Source organism: Dromaius novaehollandiae, chromosome 4 (genome assembly GCF_036370855.1).
Source record: "Dromaius novaehollandiae isolate bDroNov1 chromosome 4, bDroNov1.hap1, whole genome shotgun sequence".
Lineage (NCBI taxonomy): Eukaryota > Metazoa > Chordata > Aves > Casuariiformes > Dromaiidae > Dromaius > Dromaius novaehollandiae.
In genome coordinates this window covers 44,339,105-44,353,728 of record NC_088101.1, presented here as the reverse complement: position 1 = coordinate 44,353,728, position 14,624 = coordinate 44,339,105, and the positions used below count along the sequence as shown (strand labels likewise).

Below are 14,624 nucleotides of genomic sequence, written 5' to 3'. Positions count from 1 at the left end.
CCAGGCTGCCTGAAAGAGCAAGCCACTTATAAGTACATGTTTTCTAAATTATAGCTGCGATATTGTCAGGATCATTGCACATGAGATGTGTGTGGTATGTTAGTGTGTGTCAAATTAGAGTAGGTGGATAGATTGTTGTTTCTTGATCTTTTTTTTTTTCAGAGACAATATTGTAATATGCAAGGTTAATACTTCTTTTGACATTTAGGGCATGTCTTCTACCAGGTATTTGGTTCAAATTCTTTTAAAAGGAGATGCTTATCACACTATATGCCAACTAGGCCTGCTGAATTCTGTGGTTATAGCCGAAAGATTATGGAATTCTTTACTCAGAAATGTATTCATGCCAGAAGTTTAATATTGTCCCATTGTAGTACGAGCTTTGAAGTTCTTTAATCTGAATTACAAACCCACAATTTTTGCTTTGCTACAAATCCTTAATTCTTCAAATGTAGTTCAAATGAGTCAGTGAACTAATGATTTACATCACAGGAGAGAGGCCAAATAACTTTTTTTTTTTTTTTTTTTTAATCTGAGGTATCTGTTTTCAATATCTGATCAAATAAAGAAACAAGTGAGGTAAGGAAGATGTGCCAAAAGAGATGCTAACAAGATGACTTATTTGTTTCTAAATTATGTTAGTAGAAATGCTAATTAATGCAAAAAGTGAATGTATTTCTTTCACTCTAGAAGGGTTTTGTGTTAGAAAACTTTTTTTTTAACATGAGCTAAGATCAAGTGTAAAGACAAGGGAAGGTACATTTTTATGTAGGGCATATTAGTCCCTCTTTTAAGAGGAATGATCCTGTCCTCTGAAGATTGTGATCTATGGTATTATTTCATCCCTACCATAGAAAATTAAACTCTGGATGTACTCTAAAGTCCTGTAGTTTTTAAAGGATGTGCTTGATATTCTTCTCTGTACACCTCGATTATTTGTCAGTCTCTGAACATGTAAAATGCACATTTTAGTACTTCCATCCACTTTTGCAGGACGACTTTTTTTTTTTTTTTTTGGTTAATGTGTTGTCAGTTAGTAGTGAAGAGAATCTGTAATTTTCACACTTTTGATACCATGTCTCTTTATACTTCTACTGAGCTTACATGGAGCAAAACATAGTTTACTTCTCAATGTTGTTTCTATTTCGGGATTTTTTTTGATACCTTTGTAACTCTAAGGACTATGTGGTGTCTTCTGTAAAACTGTAAAAAATATCCCTTCTGTAGTAGGGCTACTGCTTTGCTAAAAAGCAAGTTTAAGCTGACACCTTCATTCCAAGCTGCTGCCCCTGTGAGCTTTTTACTAGATGGTAAAAGAACTTTCTGGAATGAAGTTCTGCATACGTGGTAACAACCCAGATTTATTTATTTTTGTCTTATGGTGGAACAGAATTTAAATGTCATTTTTAACAAAAAAATCGAGTAAAAATATAAACTATATATTGCCTGGTGAAGTGATCTCAGGTGTCAGACAGAGGTATATTCTTAGTGAAAATGTATTTTCTATTTGGCAATTTTCCACTTTGTTTCAGTGCAGGAAATGCATTATATTAATCTGTATTAACAACAGTTGTTAACACTCTAATTAAGCAGACTGTGGTCCCACGGGTTGTCAGTAAAGACTTAAGTAAATATTATACTCGGAGAATCAATATATTCTGTGTCTCAGAATAGTCTGGCTCTTCCCCGAGGACACCATTTCGTCGTGCTGTGTTTGAACAGCAAATGGATAGTCACTTTAAATGTTCCGGAAAGTCTCCTCGGGCAGCCTGGGGTCCTGATCCTTCAAATGTGATATACCTTCAGTTCTCATCGACTTCCTACAGAATATTTCGGTACTTACAGGATCGGACACGATATTAACACAGTCCTCTTTCTCCTTGACTCTACCAAACCATAAGGATTTGCAGGGTGGATTAATAAGCCTTGAAGCATGCCCATGAAAGTTCAACTATAAGCATAGAAACTGCCAAAGACCACTGTCATATTGTTAGATTCCTCTCCTTTCTCTAGCTGCTGCTTTACTTTATTATATTCTTTGTGCAGGTTTCATTTTCCCATTCCTCACATCACAGTTCGGTGTGTTTGACCCCAGTATTTGAGTATCTCACCTGCTCTTTTCTATTTGTCTTTCAATTTTCCACCTCCGCATGATTAGGAAGCCAGGATTTGACCTGGATTTGCTACACCCCAAATATTACAAAAGCTGGGGAGGAAAGAATCTTCATTTTGCTCTTTTGAGTCTTAAAGTGAGTACTTCAGTAGCAATAACTACTACTGTCCCTCAAGACACCTTGAAATACTCCTTAGTTTTGCAGGTGACTGGCCTGCAGTTACATACCGTTTTTACTTTCAAAATTTGTTTCTCTCTGTTTAGCTACCTAAGTAACTGTTAAAGTTGAATATAGGCCAGCTACCTCCGTGTGCCTTTGCATTCCTTTCTGTTTGGCGTTATTTCACTTTTTTCAGAGGCAAACTTGAGTTCTGTGGAACTGTATGCAGAAAGGGACCTTAGGCAAATCTTAGCTGTTGAAGTAGTACTGGCAGGGAGGTTCTCAGTCCACTCATGCATTTGAGGGAGAGAAGATGGAAAGGCACAGGGAAATCGTGTACTTTCTGTTAGTTAGCTAAGATTTGTAACATGGCATATATTTCAAAATGGTAAATAAGTCTCCTCATAATGTAGTAAAAATTAGTTTGTTAACATTATATGGGTCTGTAGATCGATTTTTATGAGTGCCTACTCAGTTTTGAAAGGTATTGGTTACAGCAGCTTGCCAGAATTTTGTTGGTGAAATTCTTATTTATTAACGCTTTCAACAAGCATTCTTAGTTTAGTATATTTTTCTGAATAGAATAAAAACATCAGTGTCAGACAGGAAGGATACTTGCTTACTTCAGATGAGAGAGCACCTTCACATGAAAATGCTGCATTTAGAGGTACTGATCTTGAAAGTAAATGGTTTAGAACAGAACTAAAAATACCAAATTATTGCAACCCTTGTTGAGCATTAAAGGAATAAAAATGGTTGAATTAAGTGTAAAATGTGTTAGTGTCTAAATGAATAAAAAATGAGCTTCAAGGAACTGTACAGCTTAAGAAAGGAGACAACCTGTGGACCCGCTCAAGAAGATAGTCTCTATAGGAGAACTGATGCCTGTTTTAGGGAGTGGAACAAAACGTGTACTTAGGCTGATACTGAAGGCAAAAGAAGCCAGATTTGGTAGTGAAGAGGCAGAACGTTTCAGAAAACAGGAAAAATAGAGTACTAGAAAAGATAGCTGAAAAAACAGCCAACTTCTCTTCTTACTGTGCAAGTATTTAAGCCCAAGAGTGACCCTTTATCAATGAATTTATGTTGCCTGCTTGGGCTGCAGAAGGCTTTTGGGTTAAGCTCTTGTTGAACAGCAAATATGGTGACCTTTTCAAGGAATTTGATGCAGGCGATCAATGGTATAAGTTATCTTTGACAAGCTAAGGCTTGTCTCTTACACTTCATTAGTAGAAGGGAAAGAATAGCACATTCACCTCACAGAAGTGGTGCAAAAATAAATCATCCAGAATTTTGAGCAGGTTAGTTACTACAGGGTAAGGGCACATTAAATACATGAAGATAGCTTATTAATTGACACTTTAGAGATACTCAAGTTAGCATCAGCTGAGCTTGCAGGAAGCCATACAACTGCTGAAGCACAGTACCATGCTGCTGTGAAATAGTTCTCATGAGGGCAAGGCTTATGGCTTAGCAGTGGAGCTGCTCTTTGGTAAAGCAGTTAAACAGCTTTTGGAACAGGCTCTTTGTGCAGGACTACCCTGTGTTACTTAGCTGCTCCGGGTCAGACCAAGGGGATCTCTGCGCCACGTGTTACTGCATGCCATTGACTGGGATATAGCACTGGTGTTCACTGTAGCCTAGAAGGAGGCAATATGAGTGGTAGCAAAATGAGAGGAGCTTTCAGCTGTGACATTACATGCTTCAGTCGATTGTCAGGGGTCGGGATCAAGCGTTCTGGATAGCAAAGGATAAGACTTTGCTGTCTGAGCTGCTGTACCACAGCCATGGCAGGGTTGTAAGTCTTTTTATGTTAACCCTGTCACTAAAGGGAGACAGGGAGCAGTGCTGTGTAATCAAACATTGTGTTTGTCTTCTGTACAATCAGGATCTCGGTTTTACAACTCTACATTTTGTCGGTATCCTTGCTAATGTCTCCTATCTTGGACGTTCTTTGGAAATACTTGCAAGAGGGTGGATGCATATTTTGTGCATAGTGGAAGTTTGAAATAATAGAATATAACAGCTGATGATGTGCCTTAGTTTTGTGCTTTAATTAGAAAACACAGCAAATATTGCATCTTTGATATTTTTTAATGGCTTGTGAGTAATGGCATGTGATAGATGTGACGTACATATTAGCTGCATGAGCTTTAGCTTGCTGACAACCGAAGAGTGCTGTGGTTATGATACTCCATGTCCTGTATTGTTTGCATCTTTTAAAGAAGTAAAATCATTATTCTAAATGGAAAGCAATTACTAAAACATCATGGTCTGGAATTATATAATGTTTTTGTTGTTGTTCAGTTGTCAGTACTATTAGTCATTTGTTCTCCTATTTCTTTGGATAATTTTGTAAAACATTACTGTTGCATTGGTTTCTGGCTGTTTTTAACTTCTTTTTATTCTTAATAAATAGTGCTTATAATGAATTTGCTCCTGATTAGTGATCAATACTAACTTGAGTTGTATCCACCAATACAAATTTTTAGGTATTCTGTGACATGAGACAGTTTATTTGAATGATAACTGACAGAAAACTGAGAGCTTCTTCTGCGAACTGAGGTGCAGATGTTTTCTTATTAACAACTACCTGAAATTAGTGAGAAGATGCAATTTGATATTCTACTGAAAGTTATTTGTTAAAACATTTTTATTGTGAAATTGTGTGCTTTATTATAAAGAAAATTCTGCTAAATGTTTTGAAGAAGTCTAACATTGTCATCAAGGATTACCTGGATATAGTGCCTAATAAATTGATCGGAGAGCCAAATTACCTTTGATGTAAAGTGATAAAAAATCTGTTGAAGGCAGAAAATTTGGATTCCTTTTTAATAAAGATCAAGTAAGTCTTTAAATGTTTCCACTAAACTAACTGAAAAGTACTATTGCAAATAATCGCATTTCCTACCATTGGGTTTGCACCTTCAGCATACCCCCTTCTGATATGTATTACAGAGATCATGACTTAAGATCTGATCTCTGCTAGCAGGAAATCTTGCCAGATGGTGTATTCAGGGTTTTTCAGGATAAACGGATTCCGGTTTTTTAAGTTATAAATAATTACTGGCCTACTGGCCTAATGCTGCAATGACCAGTAACAATTTAAATAACTATTCCTTTATGTAAGTAAAGTATATGTTAACTTGTGATGATTTTTAACTACAATTACCAGAAGACAAATGTGAAGGTAGGCCTTAGAGTAGATGCCTAGGTACAACAGTACAACTCAAACAGCTGAAGTAATACTTAATTTAAATTGGCTTCTAATTAGATAAAAATAAGTATGGTGACAACTTGAATGCAATTAGTCTGGTCACTTTGGCTGCTATTAAAAAACAAATCAGGTTATACTTGGACAAATGAAGCATGAAAAAAGGAATCAAAATGGAAGGATTACGTAGTCCTTCTGTTTTTTATGTTTCTAGTTAACTCAGTGAAATAACTAGAAATGTTTTGTTGAATAGGTATGGACTCTAGAGAGGTACCAGAAGATTGGAGAAATGTTAATATGGTATTCTAAACTAAAATTAGTGGGCTTCTTGAAGATATCCTCAAATGGTATCAATTTAGGCCTGAACTTCATTTATTATAGGACTTTTTAAAAAATGAAGCAGAGCTTAAAGAACCTAATCCATGTAACAGTAATATCTTTTCAAAATGTTTACCTACCATGTACTATTTAATGAGTAATTATTCAGTGGTAATGCTTTTATACCACAGTTGCTTGGGAGATAAATACTGCACATAGAGTCAAATTAATGAAGCATATACTTCAAATAAATGCCATATGTAAGCACATTGAATTAAAAAAAATCAGCAATGATGTACAACCACATTCTCTCTCTTCCTTCAGGAGTCGGCAGAGAATACATGCAGGAAATATGCTGAGTACAATGGGCTGAATTATTATCCTCATGTTTTTCATTTAAACAAATACTTTGTTTCATTTTGTTTTCTAAATGCAGAGTGAACCTACTGGAACAGGTTAGAACTTCACAGAAGTGTTTCTGCTAGCTTAGTTGAGTGCGTTCCTGTCATTGTGAAAATACATCCTTCATCTCTAAATAAACCACGTAAGAAAGAGGAAGAGCTTTGCGAGATAGGCTTCTCCTTTTACATTTGGCGGATAAAGGCCATTAGCTTGGCTTAGCTTTTGAGCCTTGTGCTTTTGGATAACTGCATGCATAACTGGTTATGAGCTAGTTTATGCTTTACCTTCTCATGGACTTTCTTCATGGTACACTTTCTGCTATTTCTGTGGCTCCCCTAAGGAATGTCCATCTTCTGAGTATTCATTAGGGCTTTAATACCTGCATTTACCAGTCATGCCTTCAGGGTTGATTGAATCTCTGGTTTAAGCTGCTTGGCTTATTGTTAAATATATGTAAATCCACAAAGCAAAAACATGTACTTGTTCCTGTTCTCAAATGTCCATGCTTATTCCATGACCATACTCCTTTTGGTTTTAGAGTCTGATATATTCAGAATTTTCACATGAGGGTACTGAGGAAGGATGAGGCAATGCTTTGACAATCTCAGCTATAGACAGGAACATGCGAAGAGCACATACTGTTGCAGATGCATTGCTTGTGAAAGCTCTGAGGGCAGTACAGTGGAGACATCTAACCTTGGTTGAGCAAAACATTTCCAGACGGAGTAGTTGTCATATTAAGAGCAAGAACTTTTTAGAAAAGCAGGTCTTACCTGATTATGGTACAGAGGTTACTTACTAAAATAATTTCACACAAAAAGCAGATTTAAACTCTGCATAAACAAACACAGATTTGGCAGCATCTACACGCTTTAAGAATTATTTATGGTTACTGACTTTATATAAAAATAAACATTTCTTTTAATTTGTCCACATTTTATTCTTGCACTCTTCTTGAGTGCAAAGAGATAGAATAACAATGCTAGAGACTTACAGAGGAGAAAGACTGTTATGGTTCCTCTAAATAGCCTTATGTGCTTTAAAATTGAATTCTGCTTTACACAGGAGTTACTTCTCATTATGCAAAAAAGAATGTGTGGACTGTAAAGACAAATATTCCCACACTTTAATGTCTTTAGTTACCTAAAACCCAAAGATTCTTTTCTTGGAAAACTTGTAAAGGTGTCTTCTCACTCTTTGGATATAGTGCTTATGTGAATTTTTTTAGCCAAAGACATATTAGCTGCAATAATTTGTGAATCAGTCATCTTATATTGATTTTATTCTCATTGATTAAACTGTTCTGAGGAATGAGTGGAATTTGACTGTATCCTTAGCTAGAATTCTTTTGGCGTGACAAAAGAAATGAGAGTCTCGGAGGACTAAGAACAGTTAAAATATATATGTATATATTTAGCAGTACGTAACAAAAAAGAAGAAATCTTTGGCATGTCATTAGTTGGAAATAATGATATTGTTAATTATGGTACAGGAGAGTCAAAATAGTCACTGCATAGTCTCTGTTAGAAAATTGTTTGGATAATATATCTGGTAATGAAGAAGTTGTTAGTTGATACTCTGAATGAAAGCTTAAATGAACAAGTAATTGAAGTTGTAGAAAAGTTGATTATAATAAGGCTCAGAATACAGGGTGCACTCCAAAGAGGGGTGCTGATACTGTGGTTTTATTTTTAAAGAGCTGCTGAGAACAACCCACTTGGTAAGTATAAATAAGTTACACGACCACTTTGGTTTGTCTTTACAGCTAGCGAAATGCACTTTTATGGGACTGGGTCCTTACTGCTCAAGTAGTGCCGCAGTAGCACTTCTCTTGAAATCAGTCATTAAGAAATATGAGAACGTATTTGTTTGAATTCAGATTCTTAGATCCGCTTAACAGAGAGGAGTTCGATTATATATGCAGTAGCTATACAAGGAAAACCAGCATGGGTTAGAGTCTTGATTGGTTGCATCATTTAGGTGTCATATATGCTTGCTTTTGTTGGTGTCTGCCTTTTTTTTTTTTTTAAACGTGGCTAGTACATTATGTGTGTATTTTAGCTAATTGCTATGAGTATCAGTCCAGAAGATACCAAGATTTTACTAGCTTGGTAGCCTCTGAGGCTACAAACAGCCTTAAAAAATTTTTAAGTTATAGTAACTAAATGCAAGTCTCATCTGTTTCTTAGAAAATTACTCCTTGGTTTGGTGGGTCAGTTGGTACATAGAGCTTTCAATGAAAAAAAAAAGTTTTTACTGAAAATTTTCACATTTGGATATGGTAGTTATTTTTTTCTGGCTTTAGAGAGCTACCACTGAATATTTTAGAACCATTTGCATGACTGCAGATATTCTAATAAGACTCTTCTTTCCTTTTTTTTTTTTTTTTTTTTTTTTTTAATGTAGAGGTAATCTTCAAAAAGGAGGTTGAGCTTCTTATTTTTAAAAAAAACAGAATAGAGTCATCATGTTGTTATGCTGTGGCTGCACTGAATTGTTCTTGTGAAGCAAGGAGTCACTGGATAGTATTGACTGGCTGGTGACTTATGGCTGCCTTGTGGCACAAAAACAGCATCAGCTATTGGAGCTTTCCAATGATTCCAGCCCATGAATTTAAATTTATATTTAAATCAGAATAATTGATTTGAAGTCACAGCTTGATAAGATTCACACGAGATATACAAAGGAAAAGAGGGACTGTATTTCTCCCAACGAAGCTCAGCAATTGATGGCTATTTACATTTAGATATTCCAGCAGCTCTGCTCCTGGAATATTTGACAATTTGCCAAGTCATGCAGTGTGTTTATATGCTGGACAAATACCATCGCTTTGATTGCTGTTGGGACTCCTAGAATACAGAGAACAAAACTATTTAGCTTAGATAAGGAACAGCATGTTGTGCGTTTAATTTCCTACTGTTTTATGCTAGTTGTTAGGTCTTGCTAAGGACTGAAAAAGTGGAAACATCTCATATATTTTGTCCTAATTCAGCCTTTGTTAAATATCTAAATCTAATTGTATTTCTGAATTAAGCTCACAGATTCTTTTCTTCTCTCCCCAGATTAGAGGAACATTAATTTCTGAGATATTACACTTCTATTTCATGTAACTAATTAATTTTAGTATATCATCCCCTACTTATTAAGTATTAACATTGTATAAGATCTACTTCAATCTGTCATTTTCTATATCCCTTTGTTTACCTAACTTCTAAGTAAAAACAGACTCCCCTGAAAAAGTATGAATAAAGTAATTCTTTTATTTGTAAATAAATTTGTGGGAACTGAATTAAGAACTCTTCAGGAGATTGATCTGGAGTTGCTATTCTTTGCAGGTGCAAAGTCCTCAGTGTCCTCAGCTGTGATCCATACAGTAGTAAACATCATTTTGACTCTTGCACTCTTAAGGGCAAAAAAGAGGAACTGCAACTGTTTCAAGCAGTTAACCAAGTTAACCAGCAGTTAACCAGTATTTCCCAAGAGGAAGAGAATAGGATGTAAAAATAATCAGAGGATTCTCCTTCTTGACAAGTATAGACAGTATAGAAGGGATTGAATGATGTCTCCTTACAGATCCATGAGGGCCATCGCCAGAGGTAGCATGCATGCCTTGGTGCAGGACATCCCTTCCTCTCTAAAGCTGTAGCACAAGCAGATGCTAATGAGCTCTAAATTAATATGTTTTTAATAGGTTGTAAAACTTAGGAGAATGCAGACTTCTTGCCAGCTAACATTGTAGAGCCTTTAACTATTAAAATGCTGTGTATGCCTGCCTCAACCATGTAGAAATTCAGAGTGTGAGGATTTCATGTAGTTAACTTTGTAATACTGAGCTACAGCTGTTGCCTGAGGTTTTATGGTCCTTTGTCAGTTCTAAATACCAGGAGGATCCAGCTGTGCAGAGCCATTTTGTAGACTATTCCCCGGACTAAGTTATTTTTGAATTTCATCTGTGATCAAACCCAAAATGTGCAGTGTAACAGCTTGTATGCTTATATGTGATGTTTAGAATTGTATTCTCAGACTGAGTTTGCTCATACCACCTGAAGCATGAGTACATGGCTCTCTGGAGATACCGAATTTTGTATTAATTCTCTACACTAAAGCATCTCTGGAAGAAATTGTTGTACACTGAAACCTGCAGCTTTATGAGTTCATTTCTACTGAAAGTTTACTTGAAAATTTGGTAAAGGCAAAGAGGCAATCAGAAAGAAAAAAAAAAAAAAGAAAGTTTGGCATATAAAGCTGTATAAAAACACAAGTCTAAAATAACAGTAAAATAATAATTCATAAGAAGTTCCAGAATATTAGAAAGGGTCTTCAGTGAAAATCTTCAGCTATCTCACTTACGAAGTGCGCAAGAGTGGTGGTGTTTACAGTATGTGATGGTTCAAAAGGAACCTGAGCTACTCATATGAGTAGTTGGTGCTTAGCACTGCTTACCAGTGGGTGTAGCAGATTTTCAGTCTGGCCTTAGAGCTCTAGGGTAACCGTATGTTTTATTCCTTCGGTATCTTTTCAGCCATTTAAATACACTAGGTCAACTTCCTTGCTTTTGCAAAAACACATTTGTGTGCATTCAGTCCAGAGAAGGAAGTGTAAGACTGACATTTTTAAGTTCTGGGGTTTTTCTTTTTTCCACAGTATTAAAAAGATGGGATATGCTTTTCCAAGCTCTGTCAGGAGGTTTTCCATCTGAACAATGTTCTGGAGAGAAATATCTATTAAAAAAGACTGAAATTTTATTGTTTTAAATTCTGAATGAAGACTTTAAAAAGTTCATGCTTTTGAAAGTCCTATTCTTTCTTCAGGGATGAAATAAAGTAGTAAAGGCCTCCCAAGCAGTGAGCTGCACCAGCTAAATGTGTAGCTGTCTTTGTAGCCTGCTTGTTCATGTTGTTCCTTCAAAGGAACAGTGAAGTTTGAGATATTTTTTCAGACACAGCAAGCCAAAAAATCATATATATGTTCTTTTGGGCTGTAATCTTTATATAATATTCTCCTGAAAGAGACTTCAAAAATTTATGTCTTTATTCTAAATATGCATTTTGTGGTTTTTTAATTTTTTAAGAAGGATTTGCTTTTTTCCAGTCAGCATTACGCTCCAGCTTACAGGCGTCTGCACAAAAATGCACAACGGTAATGTACTGATCATGGGGGAATGCAGTCTAGAGGTTTTAACAAATGAAATCTGCCCATAAGTCCTGTGTTGTGAAAAGTCCTGCTAAAGACTTACTGACTAATATTACCAAAAAGGATAACTACTTCCCCCAAACTATTTTTCTATCTATGAAGGTTCAGGTGACATGGAAGTAGCATGGCTCAATGTCCTTTCTGCAGACTTCGCTTGCTAACTGTAAGGCAGCAGCATCTCTTTGCCCAGCACCGCATGCAGTCAGAAACAGAGCAGCAGCAGCAGCAGCTTGTCACCTTTGCCATCCAGTGAGTGCAGCTGACCGATTTCGTGCCTGCTGCAGCATAAAACTCGCCTCCTCCACTCGTAAATGCCACTTACAGGGCAGTATGTGAAGAAGCACAGGGACAGGTTCCAGAGCAGCAGGACCAAATGGTTTGTCCCTCTTTGAAAAATCTAAACAGTATTGAAATACTTTCTACTTGAAATTTTAAATGAAAACCAGGAAATTCCAGAGACATCAAAATATGTTTGCAGAGATATTTTGCTGTCTCAGGACATTTTGTGTGTCGAATTAAAAAAAAAAAAAAAAAAAAAAAAAAAAAAAAAAAAAAGAAGGAAGCAGCGAGGCTAGCTGGAGTAGAAATCAGGCTTCACCATTATTTCAGTCCTGCTTAGTTGGTAGATAATGTTTCAAGCACAAAAATGATCTAGCAATTAGCTAGATTGTAGTAGAAGCTTGAAATATAAAAGCTGTGATTGGTTGTCTCATAGTTAGTGGTTATCTTTCCAAGTTACGACGTAGCACTGTATGGGGATGCTTACCCTTCGGCTCTTTGTTCTGATCCTCTAGTTTTATGCACGAGTACTTTGTGATATGTTGCATAAATGATGAAAATGTTTTAGAGCATGGATTCATTTTTTGCGTCTGTATACAGATTGTTTAAATGCACAAGGTTTCCACTGGTACTCACTTTACTCATAAAAAACAGTTTGGTATGCAAAGGTCTGCTGGTTGCATTCATGCAACTAAGGAAAATAGTCTTCCGTACAGGACTTGCAAGGCAGTAGGCGCTCTGATCCGGGGAAACTCATAACTGCTGCTGTGTTGGTGGCAATGAGTTTAGTCAGTACTTCAGCTAGCCTTCTCCTTGTGTAGCCCTTGCTGGATTGTACTCATGCCCTGAAGGCCTGAGTTTCTGAAAGTCTGTAACTGAAATATTTTACAATGGATTTGACTCCGCCGATGATCCACAGATTATGTGGTAGTCTTTGTATTATTAAGGCTTTACTGGCATATCTATGTATTTCCTGTTAAGATTTTAAGAGACTGAAAGATGAGAAGTGTCAGTTCACCTGGAGACTCACAGATCTAGTCATCTCAAGTGTGATAAAGCTAAGGCTACTTTCCAGTTATTCCTTACTTTTGGTTCAATGAGGTCATGTGGAGAAATACAACCTCATTCATTTAATGCTTTTAAAATTGAGTATTAAGGGTAATGTGTGACAATGATAGGACCATAATTACTTGAGTTGGTCAGAAACAGAACCGAAGAAGACTAAAGCCTGCTGTAAACATAAGCATGACCTTGTGTACTGCATGGAGAAGTATTATAGAAGAATCAAATCTACCTTACAAGCCCATAATATTCCATCACATTAAATAGGTGCTGTTTTATCATGTAAGATCTTTAGCTTTATCATATGTATATTTCGGACCTATGTTTTCTCATTTGGAGTACTAGCCTGTCAATCTGGTAGCTTAATCTTTTTATTTATTATATTTCATGATGCTATAGAATAACACACTTTAAATTTGTAATATTATAAACCACCCGATTACTAATTGCTTCTTAGACTGTGAAGAAAAAAAATTGCTCCAAGTTATTTTTTGTAATTAATTAGCAAAGTTCTGCACTGAAGACCTATGCTGTTTTTCAATTGGTAAAAGTAAATTGTGAAATTTTAAAAATACTTACATAGATTTCTTACACTTAATAGGACACTAGTGCTGTATTTACAGAATATCTCAGTGCTACTTAAAAGGTGTTTTGTTACTGTTACAAACTAAAAAGAAGTTGATGTGCAACTTAGTATGTAGTAATCATTGCTAATGTGGGTGCATCGATTTTTGCTATTTACAATACTTTTCCAGTTTAAAACTGCAAGACAAGCCAGATATTCTGGAGTATGTGGGGATGAGTATGTACACGTATGCTTATTTTCACACTGTTGATTTGTATTCTATATCTTTTACTGCTTTAGAGCTGTTTCTGCTTGTTTCAGGGAATGTGGGGTATTGTATCTAAACATTATGTGGCTTTAGGAATAATACTATTCTCGTTGTTACTTTATATAAAGATTCCTTTAAAATAACACATTTCTTATTAAAGTGACACTTTAACGTATATCATTGGGAGAAGGCACTGAATCTTCTCGCACTGAAACAGTGTTAGTGCATGTAAGGTGTGCGATAAGTGTATAGCTCTCTTCTAACCTGCATGGCATAACCTTCAATGTATTTTAAATAAACTAGTTCTTTTAAAAATGTTTTCAGCTTGTTTAGATACCACTTAAAATGCTATTTTTAAAGACATGCATCCAGAGACATGCACGCAATAAGTTCAAAGTGTCAATGTTTCAGGGAATCTAAATTATTTTCAGAATTTCAGAAATTGAGAAGGGATAAGTGGAAGGAGAAAATGTTGGGCTGGTGCCAAGCGATAGCTCGTAACCCTCACAGACTTCCAAACAGCACAAGAACACCCGAGGTCTCAGGTGATGCTTCACATAACTCTACTTTGGTGAGTGAAAAGTTGCATTTCATAACGGTGGCATGCACGGATGAACTTCAGAGGTGTTGAAATAATTTAAAGAAAAGTAGTGTTTGTCTTTTATTACATCACCTCAGCATTTGAAACCCTTTGACATTACAGCTATCTACCCTTTCATTTGCTAGTTTTTCATCTTTTATGTTATGCATGGTCCGCTCTGACTTGCATGCTGTGTCTATAAATCAGTATTGGTGTTCTGTGAATAGTATATATGAGTTTATACCCTGCATCTTTAAGTGGAAGGTTGCCCTTTGTGTCCTACAAAAAGCAGGAAGTGTCCTAGTTTTGATTACTTACACGCTTAGTGATCTTAATCAAATGCAATGGCATTTGGTCCCTGATGAATATAGCTATACCTTTTCTAAAAGTATCTTGTTTGCTCTTTGCTCCTGCCTGTAGTAGGAACAAAGTATAATGTATGTCTGCACTCGTGTTAAGGAGAGAGATTT

General features: G+C 36.1%; 1 protein-coding gene across 9 annotated transcripts in view; it reads left to right on the top strand.

Annotated features, from left to right (window-relative positions):
- Positions 1 to 14,624, top strand: part of MARCHF1 (membrane associated ring-CH-type finger 1) — a 247,853-nt gene that overhangs the window by 134,496 nt on the left and 98,733 nt on the right. For 6 of the 9 annotated variants that reach the window (XM_064510923.1, XM_064510922.1, XM_064510920.1 and 3 more), the window contains one exon: positions 14,006 to 14,145. The exons of the other annotated variants lie outside the window; for them this stretch is intronic. In XM_064510923.1, the coding sequence (XP_064366993.1) occupies positions 14,044 to 14,145 (102 nt within the window). In that variant the 5' untranslated portion in view covers positions 14,006 to 14,043. The remainder of the gene's footprint in view (positions 1 to 14,005; positions 14,146 to 14,624) is intronic. 9 annotated transcript variants of the gene reach the window in all.